At 47.6% G+C, this 12321-nt stretch overlaps 1 protein-coding gene and 4 non-coding genes across 6 annotated transcripts in view; 3 read left to right on the top strand and 2 right to left on the bottom strand.

The window, feature by feature from the left end:
• ZNF184 (zinc finger protein 184) overlaps window positions 1-1346 on the bottom strand; it is a 15277-nt gene extending 13931 nt beyond the window's left edge. Inside the window, exons 1-2 of one of the 2 annotated variants that reach the window (XM_011366342.2) lie at window positions 1176-1346; window positions 501-644 (exon numbers count right to left, since the gene is read on the bottom strand). In XM_011366342.2, the coding sequence (XP_011364644.2) occupies window positions 501-626 (126 nt within the window). In that variant the 5' untranslated portion in view covers window positions 627-644; window positions 1176-1346. Of the gene's footprint in view, window positions 1-500; window positions 645-933; window positions 1116-1175 lie in introns of those variants that run through there. The other variant, XM_023534379.1, reaches the window with a different exon arrangement.
• A 1951-nt stretch (window positions 1347-3297) lies between these two features.
• Window positions 3298-3369, top strand: TRNAD-GUC. Its single transcript has one exon. It is a non-coding gene; the product is annotated as a tRNA-Asp (tRNA).
• A 4291-nt stretch (window positions 3370-7660) lies between these two features.
• Window positions 7661-7732, top strand: TRNAQ-CUG. Its single transcript has one exon. It is a non-coding gene; the product is annotated as a tRNA-Gln (tRNA).
• Window positions 7733-8984: 1252 nt separating this feature from the next.
• TRNAS-AGA lies at window positions 8985-9066 on the top strand. Its single transcript has one exon. It is a non-coding gene; the product is annotated as a tRNA-Ser (tRNA).
• A 2976-nt stretch (window positions 9067-12042) lies between these two features.
• TRNAQ-CUG lies at window positions 12043-12114 on the bottom strand. Its single transcript has one exon. It is a non-coding gene; the product is annotated as a tRNA-Gln (tRNA).
• Window positions 12115-12321: the final 207 nt, after the last annotated feature.

The following is a 12321-nucleotide window of genomic DNA, read 5'->3' as shown; positions in this document are numbered from 1 at the left end:
TTGCTTTTGGGGACTAAGAACTGAGATCGAGGCAAAAGTTAAAGGAACAGACACTTCTGCCTAATATAAGGAACTAAAAAAAGAAAGTCAAAAAAGGAACAGCCTGCACCCAAAATGGACAGTTTAATGCCACACTTGTTCAAAGGCTTAACAGGCCATCTCCCAGCGAGATTTAAAAATCTGATTCTTACACTGAAGGGATGATTACGAAGATTTTTTTCTGACTGTAAGATTATCATTCTAATATTTAATGAAGAGAAGTCACGTGAAGATCACAGACACTATGAATCATTGTTTCTTTACATTCCGCAACCCCCAAGCCCGGGAGAGTTAACTCTTCCTGCAAGTCTCTCCCTATAATTCGGATTCTTTTCTTGATCCTTAAATATTAGGTTTCATCGTTCCACCTCTTCCAGCTCTGTCAAGTACTTGATCTTCAAGTCAAGACGTTCCTTCGCCTCCATCATTCCGCTCTCCCCCGCCCTCGCCGTCCCCTCTACCTTCCATCTCAGGAGCTCATCCCGTTCCTCTGGAACCTGGTCACCAGGGTTTCCAAAGCAGCAAGCGTCCCTCCAGCTGGGTCTCAGTCTGCAGCTCAAATGTCCAACAAGTCTAAGACTCCACATACACTGAGGTCGGCTGACCTAAAAGACACAGGATGAGGTCAGCGGCATGCGTCACAATCAAACCTCAGTTTTGCACGGTGGCCAAGAGGTCCTCGGAACCCAGAAGTGGCCAGGGAGAGCACTGAGCAGGCGAGAGGCGCTCTCGCTAAACAAAACCAGAGTGGACACCGAGCACGCAGGTTCGGCCCCGGATTAAGAAAACCCGTAGTGCTCCCCTAGAATCCGGCCGGAGGCGCCCGCGACCAGCCCGTTGCCTCCGAGGGCACCTGCAGGCTCGCCCCGCGGGCTCGGATTCGGGCACACACACCTGTTGCGGGGGCGTAAAGCTGGAAGGAGGCGAGCGGGGCGGGGCCCAGCTCGCGTCCTTCCTCCCAGACCGGAACAAAAGAACAAAGCCGTTCGCGGGATCGGGGCGGAACCGCCCGCGCCGAGGCGGCGAGGGGCGCCCCCTTCCAGGACTCCCCGGCTCCCTCCCGCAGAGGCCGCTCCGAGCGGAGCGAGAAGGGTGACGTCACGCGGCCAGCGGGCTGGCGGTTGCCATGGTGATACCTGGGCTTCCCTCCTCCGACTGCGATCCAACTCCGATCGCCCGTCCGGAAGCGCCGGGAAGCTCACCAAACCCAGCGAAAGGACCAGAGCCGCGGGACTCCCGAGCGCCAGCCTCTTTCCACGCCTCCCGCGACGGCTGCGGGCCACTTCCGGCCGCGCCGCGCGCGCCCCGCCCCCGCCCCGGCCCGCGCGTGCGCCGCAGCGCGCGGATGCGCCGGCCCGCGACTCCCCAGGATGCTCCACGCGCCGCGCCGGGCTCCATGTCCCAGAGGCCGCGGCTGCCCGGCGCGGCCGGGTCCTGCGCTCCTGACCGACCCGGGTGGAGGTGTGCGTTGGCAGCCGACGCTCGAGCTTCTGTGCCGGGACTGGTAGTAAGAGATAGACGTTTACACACACACACGTGATTTAGAAAAGCACACAAGCGCGTCACGGTGCATCACGTACCTTATCACCGGTTCTGCACTCTACTCAGAGGACTAGTATTCTAATTTAAATATTCTGGTTCCGACCCACTATATTGCTTTCATGACTCTCAAATAGGTCGCAACCCACATTTTAAAAAAATGCTGCAGGAATCCGGGAAGTGGCGTTACCACGTCTTGCCCGACTAGTGCACCGTGTACACCCACCTGCGTGAGCCAGCGCGTACCTGCGCAGGAGCCCAGCGCCGGTCTCAGTGTGCCCTTGGCAGAAAAGGATCCAACGTAAGTCAGTAGGTTTTTATATTTTTAAATATGCGGCCCACGCAATTTGCTGTGCGTCCCCAGCATGGAGTGGCCAAGATCAAGTCACTCAGCCTGTAGGTTGATGAAACTAAACTTGGAAGCTTAATGTTGCGTGTATGAAAACAAAGCTACAGGCAAAGAAAAGGGAGCAATATATAGAAGTCTCTAACTGCAGATTTCAGAAAAGAGCTGTAGGAACCAGAAAAAGGAAACAATTTGGTATTCTCGGTAGATTACAAGAAAACAGGGCCTAAAACAGGAAAGAGCTGTGAGGGTACATGCCAAAGTAAAAAGACACTAGATGAAAAGGAGTAAAAACACATAGCAAACATATTTAAGATGCAGTTACATAAAGTTATACCGAAGAACTGAACCGATGCTGTGGAAGGTGAATAAGTTATGTACAGGATATTCTTTTAAAGCTCCTCCATGACTCAAAAGAAGATGAGAGACAGATGTAAAAGACAGAGGATGGAAAGCCAACATGCGGCATCAGGAAGGAGAGACCACATGAAATCAGCTATCATTTGACACTGCGTGTGCCAGGCAGCGTTCTCGTGCTTCACATCTATTTAATTCTACTTTACAACGAAGGAAACTGAGGCACAGATAAGTCGAATGACTGGCCGAAGGTCACGTCGCCAGTAAATGGGGCCGCTGGGACTTGGATTTAGTAATTTGGTCCCAAACTCTCACTTTTAATCTAGACTCCCTAGTAGAAAGATGAACAATTTCCTGAGTTTGAGAGAGATTACATCTCTGATCCATTGCCAGTGTAAGTGTAAAGTGATACAGCCACTTTGGAAGATATTTTGGCAGTTTCTTATAAAACTAAACAGAAAAAAGATGGAAATTCACAGAAATTTAAGATATAGCCCTGTCAGGGAGGCAGGAGACGTAGGCATTTAAGTGTTTTTGCTGAACCCTCATTTTGCCTGAAGGTTGTGTTCTCGCGCAAAGCCCATTCGCTTTATGCAGCGGGCAGTGGTTACCCTGGTTTATATTCGGTCTTGTCTCTAACTTGAAAAACCTCATCCAAATTTTTGTACTCGTGGCGGAATGGTTAAGGTGATGAACTAAAATCCATTGAGGTCTTCCGCGCCGGTTCCAATCCTGCAGACTATGGGGTCCTCTCACCCCCACCCGCTACCCCCCGGCAAGATATTCCAGGCGAGAGCCCCACAGCAGTGGGGAGGGAGCGGCCACTACTCTTATTTATAAGCAGGTGCCGCAGTGGGCATAGCCAGATATCTGTCCTGTCCGCGAAGATCCCCCGGAAGTCTGTTTGCAAAACAGCGGTTGGCACTTTCTTCCCTCCGCCAAGGGTCCCTTTCTTGGGTCGTGGTATCGGGTCATTGAGAGATTCCACGGAATCAGTAAAGATGCTGGTCAGCTCCTCCTCGTTAGTATAGTGGTGAGTATCCCCGCCTGTCACGCGGGAGACCGGGGTTCGATTCCCCGACGGGGAGGCCGCGCGCCATAGTTTTTGGTTTTTTATTTTCCACCTTTTTTTAGAATTCCTGGCAATCGTGCTATTGCTGCGTAGGACCTGAGGCTGTGTGCCACAGTTCTTGAACACGAAAGCTGGAGAACTTTGTCTTTTAGGCTCAGAGTCTGCGGGCGCCGCTGCAGCTCCACTGTCCCCTGCAGCGCAAGGCGACCGCCACTGCTGGGAACCGGGCACTGGGAGCAGAGAGAGCGGCCGGGACCTGCCTGTTGGCAATTCTCAGCCACACCGTCCCCGCTGGCGTCACTCCCGGTCCTGGCCACTCTCATAGTAGAAGCGTTTCAATCAATCCTAAAATATCAAAGCCACAGAGTTTAGATGACACAGGGCTTAGAAGACTCGAGAGTTAATAAAAATGTGGTTGTCTGGCACCTGCCTCCCATCTGCACGCAGAAAGAGCCACGGCGGGCAATATGCGGAGAAGGTCGAAAAGCCCATGTGGGCGTTCAGGTCCTCCATCCTCCTCCACATCAGCTCTGGAATGGTGATGCCCTGGCGGCACAGCTGGGGCTCGTGTGCTCCGTCCAGCCACACTGGCTGACCTGGGCAGCTCCACACTGGTGACCCCCCGGCTTTAGCATCTGCAAGATGCAGATCAAATACGTGAAGGAAGATGAAAAGGTGGTCATACGCTTTCAGGAAGAGGAAACCCCCCAAGTTCCAGGAACATTTGAGGAGTATCAGCATTGCTGCTTCCAACAAGATCTGAACTGCAAGCCCTGTGCTTGTGAATGTATGTTAGACTTCATGAATCAAAGCTTTCTGAAAGGAAAGAAACTCCTCTTACAAAGCCATGGCAGTCGGGGCGGTGTGGTGCGGCACTTACTCTCGGGTGGGTCACTAAACCAGTGGGGCAGAAGAACACACCTTAAACGGACCCATGCATACAGTCGTTTGACTTAAAAAAAAGGTGACCCTACAGTGCACTGGGGGAAAGACCGTTCTCTTCAATAAACTAAAATTAAATAAATTGGTAGCTCAATTGGATATCAACATGGAAATAAATGAACTAAAACACAGAAAATTCAATCAGATGAAGCGTATATTTTAAGCGAAAGGTAAGGCAATGCTTCTGAAAGATAACAGGATAATTTCTTCATGACTTCAGAGTACACAAGAATTTCTAAAAAAGAGCACAAAAAGCAGTTGCCACAAAAGAAAACGTATAGATATACATTAGACTTCACAAATATTGGAAACTTTTGTTCATTACTAGCCACCATTACAAGGCAAATATTTATATTGCATATACCTAACAAAACTGTGTCCACAGAGTTCTCCAGAGAATTAGAGCCAGTGGACGTATGTGTATGAGATGCAGATTTATTTGAGGAATTGGCTTAGGCAATTATGGAGGCTGGCAAGACCAAAGTCTGCAGGGTGGGCAGTAGGCTAGTGACCCGGAAGGGCTGATGCTACAGGTCAGGTGTGAGGGCCATCTGTCGGGAGGTCAGGCTTTTGCTTTATCTGTGTCTTCAGTTAGATAAGGCCCACCCACATCATAGAGGACACTTTGCTTTACTCGGAGTCTATCAAACTAAATTTTAATCTCAACCACAAATACCCTCACAGAAACATTACAGAAACACAGAATGATAGTTGACCACACATCTGGGTTACCATGGCCCAGCAGGTTAACACATAAAAATAAACTAATAAAAGGCAAATAATACCAGGTGTTATCAAGGATGTCAAACAGCTAGGTGTTCATACAGGGAGATGTAAATTGGTTCAATCGCTCGCAAAAATGTTTTGGCATTATACCCTAAAGCATGAACATTCACTCTGACTCTACGATTCCATACATGAGCATATCTATCCAGCAGAAATCCCTATTTATGCTCATTGAAAGATGTGTATGAGAATATCTGTGGCAGCACTATTTAGAATAGCCCAAACGGAAAACAACCCAAAGGCCTTTGGAGGCGGTGGACTCGAAGAAATGCCCCGACATCGGGGGTGACTTCGAAGAGTGGAGCTGGTGGAAAGATCCCTGTCAGAACAAGAGCAAAGGCACTGAGGCATTTCTGTGACTGAGGATGCTGAGAATAGCGGTGTCCAGGAGGGCTGAGGGCTCTCCCGCATTCAGCAACCCCCTGGCTTCGCTTCCGCTCCATCCCTTCCATCTCCTCCCCCTCCTGCTTCTCCTTCTCCTCTTTCCTTCCCCCACCCACATGTTCTCTGTTCCCACCTGGACCTTTTCTTCCCACTTTCTTCTGCTTGGGAACCAAAGTTCTGAGTCCCTGAATTTATACTTTGTTTCCTGAATTGACCATAAAGCCCAGATAAACGTTCCTGAATGTACTGGAGAAGGTACAAAGAGAGGGCTGGGAACAGAGAATGTTCCTCTGGAGTCTCTAAGCTGTAAGGCAAAGGCGTCAAACATGAGTAGCAACCGAAAGGGGCCATCGAATCTGTGAGCTTGTCCCTAACTGACCCGGTTTTCATTGTTTAATTCCACTTCTTAACAATCCGTGTTGTTTGACTCTCGCACCTAGACACCTTTGGACCAAAACAGATGAGGAGTGAGATAGGAAAACCAAAACTTGCGAATGTCCTACTATGACACACACAACAAATGAACTCTGAAACCATGATATGCAAGACAAACTGCCTAAGCTCAACGCTTTATATATTTCACGGTAACACCAGCACCTCTGCCTCAGGAGAGGGTAGAGTCTGGCTATGGCATGTAATTGAGGAAAAGGGAATTGGCTTCTCAAATCAGGTGTAATATTAAGTGATGTTCATACCGTAAGAGATTCACTCCTCCGTTTGAGACTGATGTCAATATTTCAGACACGATGGTCTGTGGAATTGGAGTAAGAGGTTATTTGACCCAGAGAAACGGATAATAGGCAACAGAGGGTGAGGAACGAAGATGACTGGGATGCAGGAATGTCAGTGGCATTTAGAGGAGAGCACCGTAGTTGGCAGCATTCAAACCCATGTGGAGGAGACCCCAATGGGATGGCTGCAACTGCCTACTAATGCAACTTCCTTGTTGCTGATTGCGTGGGTACAGCAAGCAGCGTGCTACCTAACACAAAATTAGGCACCGAAACCTTGTTCCCTGTAATGTGACACTGCACTATAATGTGATATAGTGAAAGATGTTCAGGTGTGTCATTATTCGGCCTGATAACAAGATTGCCCATGTCCATTTGGGGCTTCTCTCTCTCAGATGAAATATCATCTATAGCAAATCAAAATGCAGCAGAGGAAGGTGGAGTACAAAGAACCATCCTGAGACCAGAGGTTTGAACTTTCTAGGCCCTTAGAACCCCAGGCCCCAGTCACCGCTGACGCCTGTTTCCAGGTGTTTGTCAGAGCCAAAGGGCCATAGCCTCAGACCTGCAAATGGGACTGGAAAGTGGCCGAAAGAATTTGAGGGCATCAGAAACTTCAGTCGTTCACATTTATTTTCAGCACTAAACACTAAGAGAGGAATATCTTCGATGACCCCCTTCCCAGACTTAAAAGGACCGACCGGCTGAAACCCGACCTGAATGCAGCTGTAGGTGAGAGGACGGGTAGGATCCGAGAAATGAAGAAAAAGATGCCTCAGGAAAAGCTCTCCTCTCTACCTTAACTCGTACCTTGGCTTCAGTTATGAACGCAACTTTGACCTAATTTACGAGACCACGATTAATGAAGCATTCGGCCACGATTAAGAGATCATTTTACTTTAGCAGTATGCTTACTGTCATAACGGCCATCTACTCCTCAGCTCGGCCCCCGGGTTGAACAATCCACTCTTGCCATGTCCCCACCGTGTCCTACTGTGTCTCCACGTCTCCTGCCGCGTTTTCAACTGGGATGGACAGTCCTGGACACCTGTGTCCCCTCTGGACACAGGCGAGGAGTCCGGGACGCTCACAGTGCTGCCCGTGATAAAGCCAAGCTGAAGCTTTCTCAAACAAACCCCGTTTTGAGACACTGGAGTTTCGTGTCGCGCGTCACCCTCGGGTCCCCACGAGGCGGAGCGTTTCCAGGACACAGAGGGCTGTCCCCGGCGGTGCCACAAATGGCGAGGGAAGAGGCCGGCCACAGAATCTTCTGGGTCTCCTGCAGCAGCGCTGCAGAGAAGGGCCGACTGCCATCTCCGCCCCCGGATCCCGACTTGCTGTGGGGTTTGGCACCAGGGGGAGGGGCGCTGCCCTGGCTGCAGAGAGCGAGAGGCTGGACGCGGCTCTTCGCTGCAGACGAGGACGACTGGACTGCGGCATGAGGGCTCCTGCCACCGGCAGCGGGGTTCCATGGTGTAATGGTTAGCACTCTGGACTCTGAATCCAGCGATCCGAGTTCAAATCTCGGTGGGACCTAGTCATTTTACCCTTTTCTCATTCCATTCTATCCTCCTTTGGGGGGTGGTTGGCCTGGAATCCATGGTCCAAGCGAACTGAGAGTGGGACCTAGAAGGGGAAGGGACACGGACCCCCTGCTGACCACCCCGTGCTCCCTCCCCGACTCAGCAGCGACCTGCGACAGCCTAGGATTCTGACTTGAGTTGAACTTTTCCTTTGATTGCTGCTTTATAAGATGTACTGAACTCGCTTCGCAAAGGAGCGAAAAGATCCAACAAAACTGAGAGAAGAAACGTTCTCAGGGACATGCCTTTCTACCCTGCAGGTGAGACTTTGCGGCGCCTGTTAGGGACAATGACCGGAATTCATAGGCCATTCAAGCTCTGCTGAGAAGTGGCTTCTGAAACCCACTCCTACTCTAAATAAGAGCTTCTGGAACTCTCTCGGGTATTTGGACTAGTGCAAGAAAGATTGCGTGCTGTAGTCCTCATGCACGGGCCACAGCTAAATAGAAGTGTTTCTCGTTTCTTCTATCAGTGCAGAATCTTCCATTATATGGGTGTTTCGAAGTTTATTTAAAAAGTTAAAAATAGATGCCAATTCACATTTTTAAGATCATCGCCTCAACATCCAATTCTTAGAAGTCTTAGAGTCTGTGTCAGTTGTTGAGTGAATCTCACGAGTCCCCATCAGATGCTGACAACAGAAATCTGGCTTCTTGGAATGTCTCCTGTTTAGCCTCAGTCCATCAATCCATCAGAATAATGTCTCCCAGTTCTGGGACTGAAATGTTGCTTGCCAAGTTGGTGAAGTAGCACGATAGCCATTTCTATGACATCAAATAAGAGACATTTACTGCAAATACATAGTGATGTATGACTTCAGCTCATAAGGAGAGCTAATTTCAGCACAGCTAGTGTTTTATTTCAGTGTGTTACATTGTGGCTGAGTGATCAACGTGGTGGACCAGGACTTCTGGGGAATGACATCTACTTGGATCGAGTTCTGCCCCTACAAGTCTTTTGGTTTGGGGGGAAGTTTTCTGATTTTATACTAAAATCCAAGGACTTGTGGTCCATGGGAATAAGGGGTGTTACTAGCCAACTTGCTACAACAGCATAATGTTCATCGAAGTGGTCTCAGACTAAGAAACAATTACAACAAATACACTTTCTGGTGGAGTACTTCACATTTTGAAGACAGCTGAAGTTTTCCTGGCCTACATATGCTAATAAGTTCCACATATGCTAATAAGTTCCACATATGCTATGTAGTCATGGCCGATTGGTTAAGGTGATGGACTAGAAATCCATTGGGGTCTCCCCGCGCAGGTTCAAATCCTGCCAACTACGGAACCCCTGCCCTCCTTAGAAGGATAATTTACTGACACTTTACCCCTGAGAATCTGCTAGCAAGTTGGTTATTTCCCAACCTGACTAATCAGTCTCTCGCTTGTACATGCTGGTGTGTTACATATCTGCTTTTGTTACTTCCTCAAAAATCATTTGACCATGGTCCTAATGCTGTTTCCCTTCCCTCTCAAAGAGAGTCCAGGCTTTGCCCGATGCCTTTGCATGTCTGCAGTCAAAACCCTGCCTGCTTTGAAGGCATCCTTTCCCAGAGAAGAGGAAGGAATCGTGCCCTTCTCAGGACTCTTTTCCAGTCATATGGAAAGGGAAATTCGATCCAGGAAAGCTTGGATCATATACAGTGAAAGCCAAGACTCACAGCTGTGCTCGCCAAGTTGAGAATCCAAACTGGGTATAAATAAGCAAACCACCACAATTGAAGACTTTGAGGAAAACCATTTTCTTTGTAATCCAATAAAAAGGGGTCGACAACATCACATTGGCTGGGCTCATTTGTCCTGGGGGCCAGGAGGACAGTGAAGAGAAAGGGACTGAAAACGAGGCAAGATTTTCACTCCTTCTGGGCACTGTTCAGACACAAAATCTCATTGTATGATTAACAAGTGTGGGCTAAGGTAGTAAAGGGATGCTACTAACCACATGTGAGTGCCTTTCTAGGACCTCCCAGGAGAGTTGAGTCCATGCCTGGACAGCTTTGTCCGTGCAGCTGGTCCTCACCTCACTTGTGGAGATCAGTGCTGAGTTGTCATACTTTAGTGAGGCTCGTCCAAGAATGCTTCTAATAATTTTTGGTAAACACAGTGCTTTCCCTCGCCATGGATTAAATCAGCAGCTCCCATCCTCTTTACTGTGTGTCTTCAGAGGTATGATGTATAATAAAAAGCCTTGAGTTGCAAAGTTGTGTGGGTCAGTGATGCTAGGCAGTGTCAAGTCCTCTTTGCCGAGAAGTGCCAGTGGGGTGAGTTTGACTGGGCTCTAGCAAGACCTGGGCTTCTGGAGGCTGAACTGGATCTTTCTTTGCAAAACTCATTATCTCTCATCTCATCTCCTCCCACATCCAGCATGCTGGTTGCTTTGACTCTGAGAAACTAGTAGAATTCTAGAATGTCAAAGCTAATGAAATGTTAAGGCTCTTCTGTGGATACAATTCTTAGTTTCAGAGTTGAGGAAAGTGACCTATGTAACACTGATGTACAGAATTTAAAAATTAAAAAATTGTCCAAAAGGATACTTTAGAGAAGAATGTTGATAGTACAAACATCTCGTTCTGGATGCTTCCTTCTGGAGGTGCCACAGAGGATAAGGCTCAGTTTCTGGGGCTGGAGCCGAGACGCTGGGCAAGATTGATCAGCACACAGAATTTCACATCGTGGAGAATCAGCATGTGATTGGGTTTCTGAATACTGCCATTGAGACTTAGAGAATACCAATGGGGACCAAGTGCTCAGTACTCACATGTGGCAAGTGGCTAAACTATTGGACATCACAGATCTAGATTGTGTAGAGAATAAAACTGAGTTGGTAGAAGATTGAAACCAAGGGACAGTTACTCTGGAAACAACTGGCTACAGTCCAAGATACAAGAGTCCTTGACGCACACTTCAGGACTAGTGCCGCTGTGACACCCAGTGGCTAAACTCGCTATTTCATTGTGCTCTTCCTCCACACCTTTAGTGTCAGGAAAGTCCGCCGAGTGTTGCTCTCACCTGTCCCTGCAGTGGACAGTCCTGCCCCAGCGCCGTGGACGGTCCTGTCCGCGCATCAGAAGCCCCTTCTGTTTCAGCACCGTGGACAGGGACTATTCCTAGGACGTCAGAGGCCAGGAAGTCGAAGCGCCCTTTTCACGCGTCAGCCTCTCTCCCTCTCCCTCTCCCTCTCCCTCTCTCTCTTCCTCTCCCTCTCTCTCTCTGTCTCACATGTCTATAATACTTCACATTTTACGAAATATCCTCATTTATATGCATGGCCTCATTTAATCCTCACATCGCAAATGAGAAATACGGGGGAGCTAAGAGAAGTCCCCAAGTTGCCCAGCCCCTAAGTATTAGATTTAGAGCAGCAGCCTGGATATCTCAGTTGATGCTCATTGCTCTTTGCTCGTGAACACTACTTATGCCTTCAGCATCATTTCTAAATGCCCGCAGAAGTGAAATGAACAAGTCGATGGAACGTGAGTGCCCACGTTTTCCTCATACTGAAAGGTTTTTTTAAAATTCCTAAGACCTATGCAAAACAGCACAAAAAACAATGAAAAGGGGAAGCTTCTACAAAGAATGTAATGAGTGAAGAAATAATAGTAGTCACTCACTTTAGCTGGAAAAGAGGGATATTTGGTATTTTGTGGGTGGCACATGGACCAAATAAACATTGCAATGAAAATATCATTATGAATTCCCCCCAATATTTACTCTGATATGTTAAATCTATAGATTTTTAAAATGTAATAATGAGTCTTATTTGCCCTTTTACTAAGAGTCACCAAATTTAAAATTTCCACATTTGATTTCTTTACAACATATATATATATATAAACTGGGTTCAGAGGTGGGGGGACAGAAAATATGAAGCTTGAGGTCATGGATAGAAGCAGAATTTGCTATTGACTGTATTTTCTCCAATACCATTACAATTATTTATTCCTCATGTTTGAAATATTTAACAATTTTAAACATTCTTTTTAATGTGCACAGAAAACAATGTTTGCATGAGTCAATTATTGGTTTCCATTAGAACTGGTTTTTTATTCATAGCATAGTTCAGGGGTTTTTCCATCTTCCTCCAGTATTTATTTTCCTCTTTATAATAAATTCCATTAGATCAGAACAAAATTCTATTTCTTCCTCCTCACAGATGCAGGTATGTCGAGACTTGAGGAACTCACAGAAGATGGCAGTGTCAAAATCGATTTCAGTCATTTAGGTGGACAATTTTCCCAGAGGAGAAGGTAAGAAAAAAGAGAGGTTCCACCGAGACTTGAACTCGGATCGCTGGATTCAGAGTCCAGAGTGCTAACCATTACACCATGGAACCTCACATGTGCCTTTGTGCTTATCAAATATGAATTATATGAACTCTGCTGACAGCATTTCATCTAGCTTATCAATCAAAAATCTGGGTCAACGGACACTCATGACACTCTTTCGAAGAAAATCCTATTTTACCTCATTTTATCTTATTTATTTATCTTATTTTCTTGCCAAGTACACAAACCTGTAAAGTCTACACCCCCACACGCCA

This window comes from Pteropus vampyrus, unplaced genomic scaffold (genome assembly GCF_000151845.1).
Source record: "Pteropus vampyrus isolate Shadow unplaced genomic scaffold, Pvam_2.0 Scaffold124, whole genome shotgun sequence".
NCBI lineage: Eukaryota > Metazoa > Chordata > Mammalia > Chiroptera > Pteropodidae > Pteropus > Pteropus vampyrus.
Note: the sequence above shows the minus strand (reverse complement) of the source record. Positions and strands in the feature narration are given on the sequence as shown.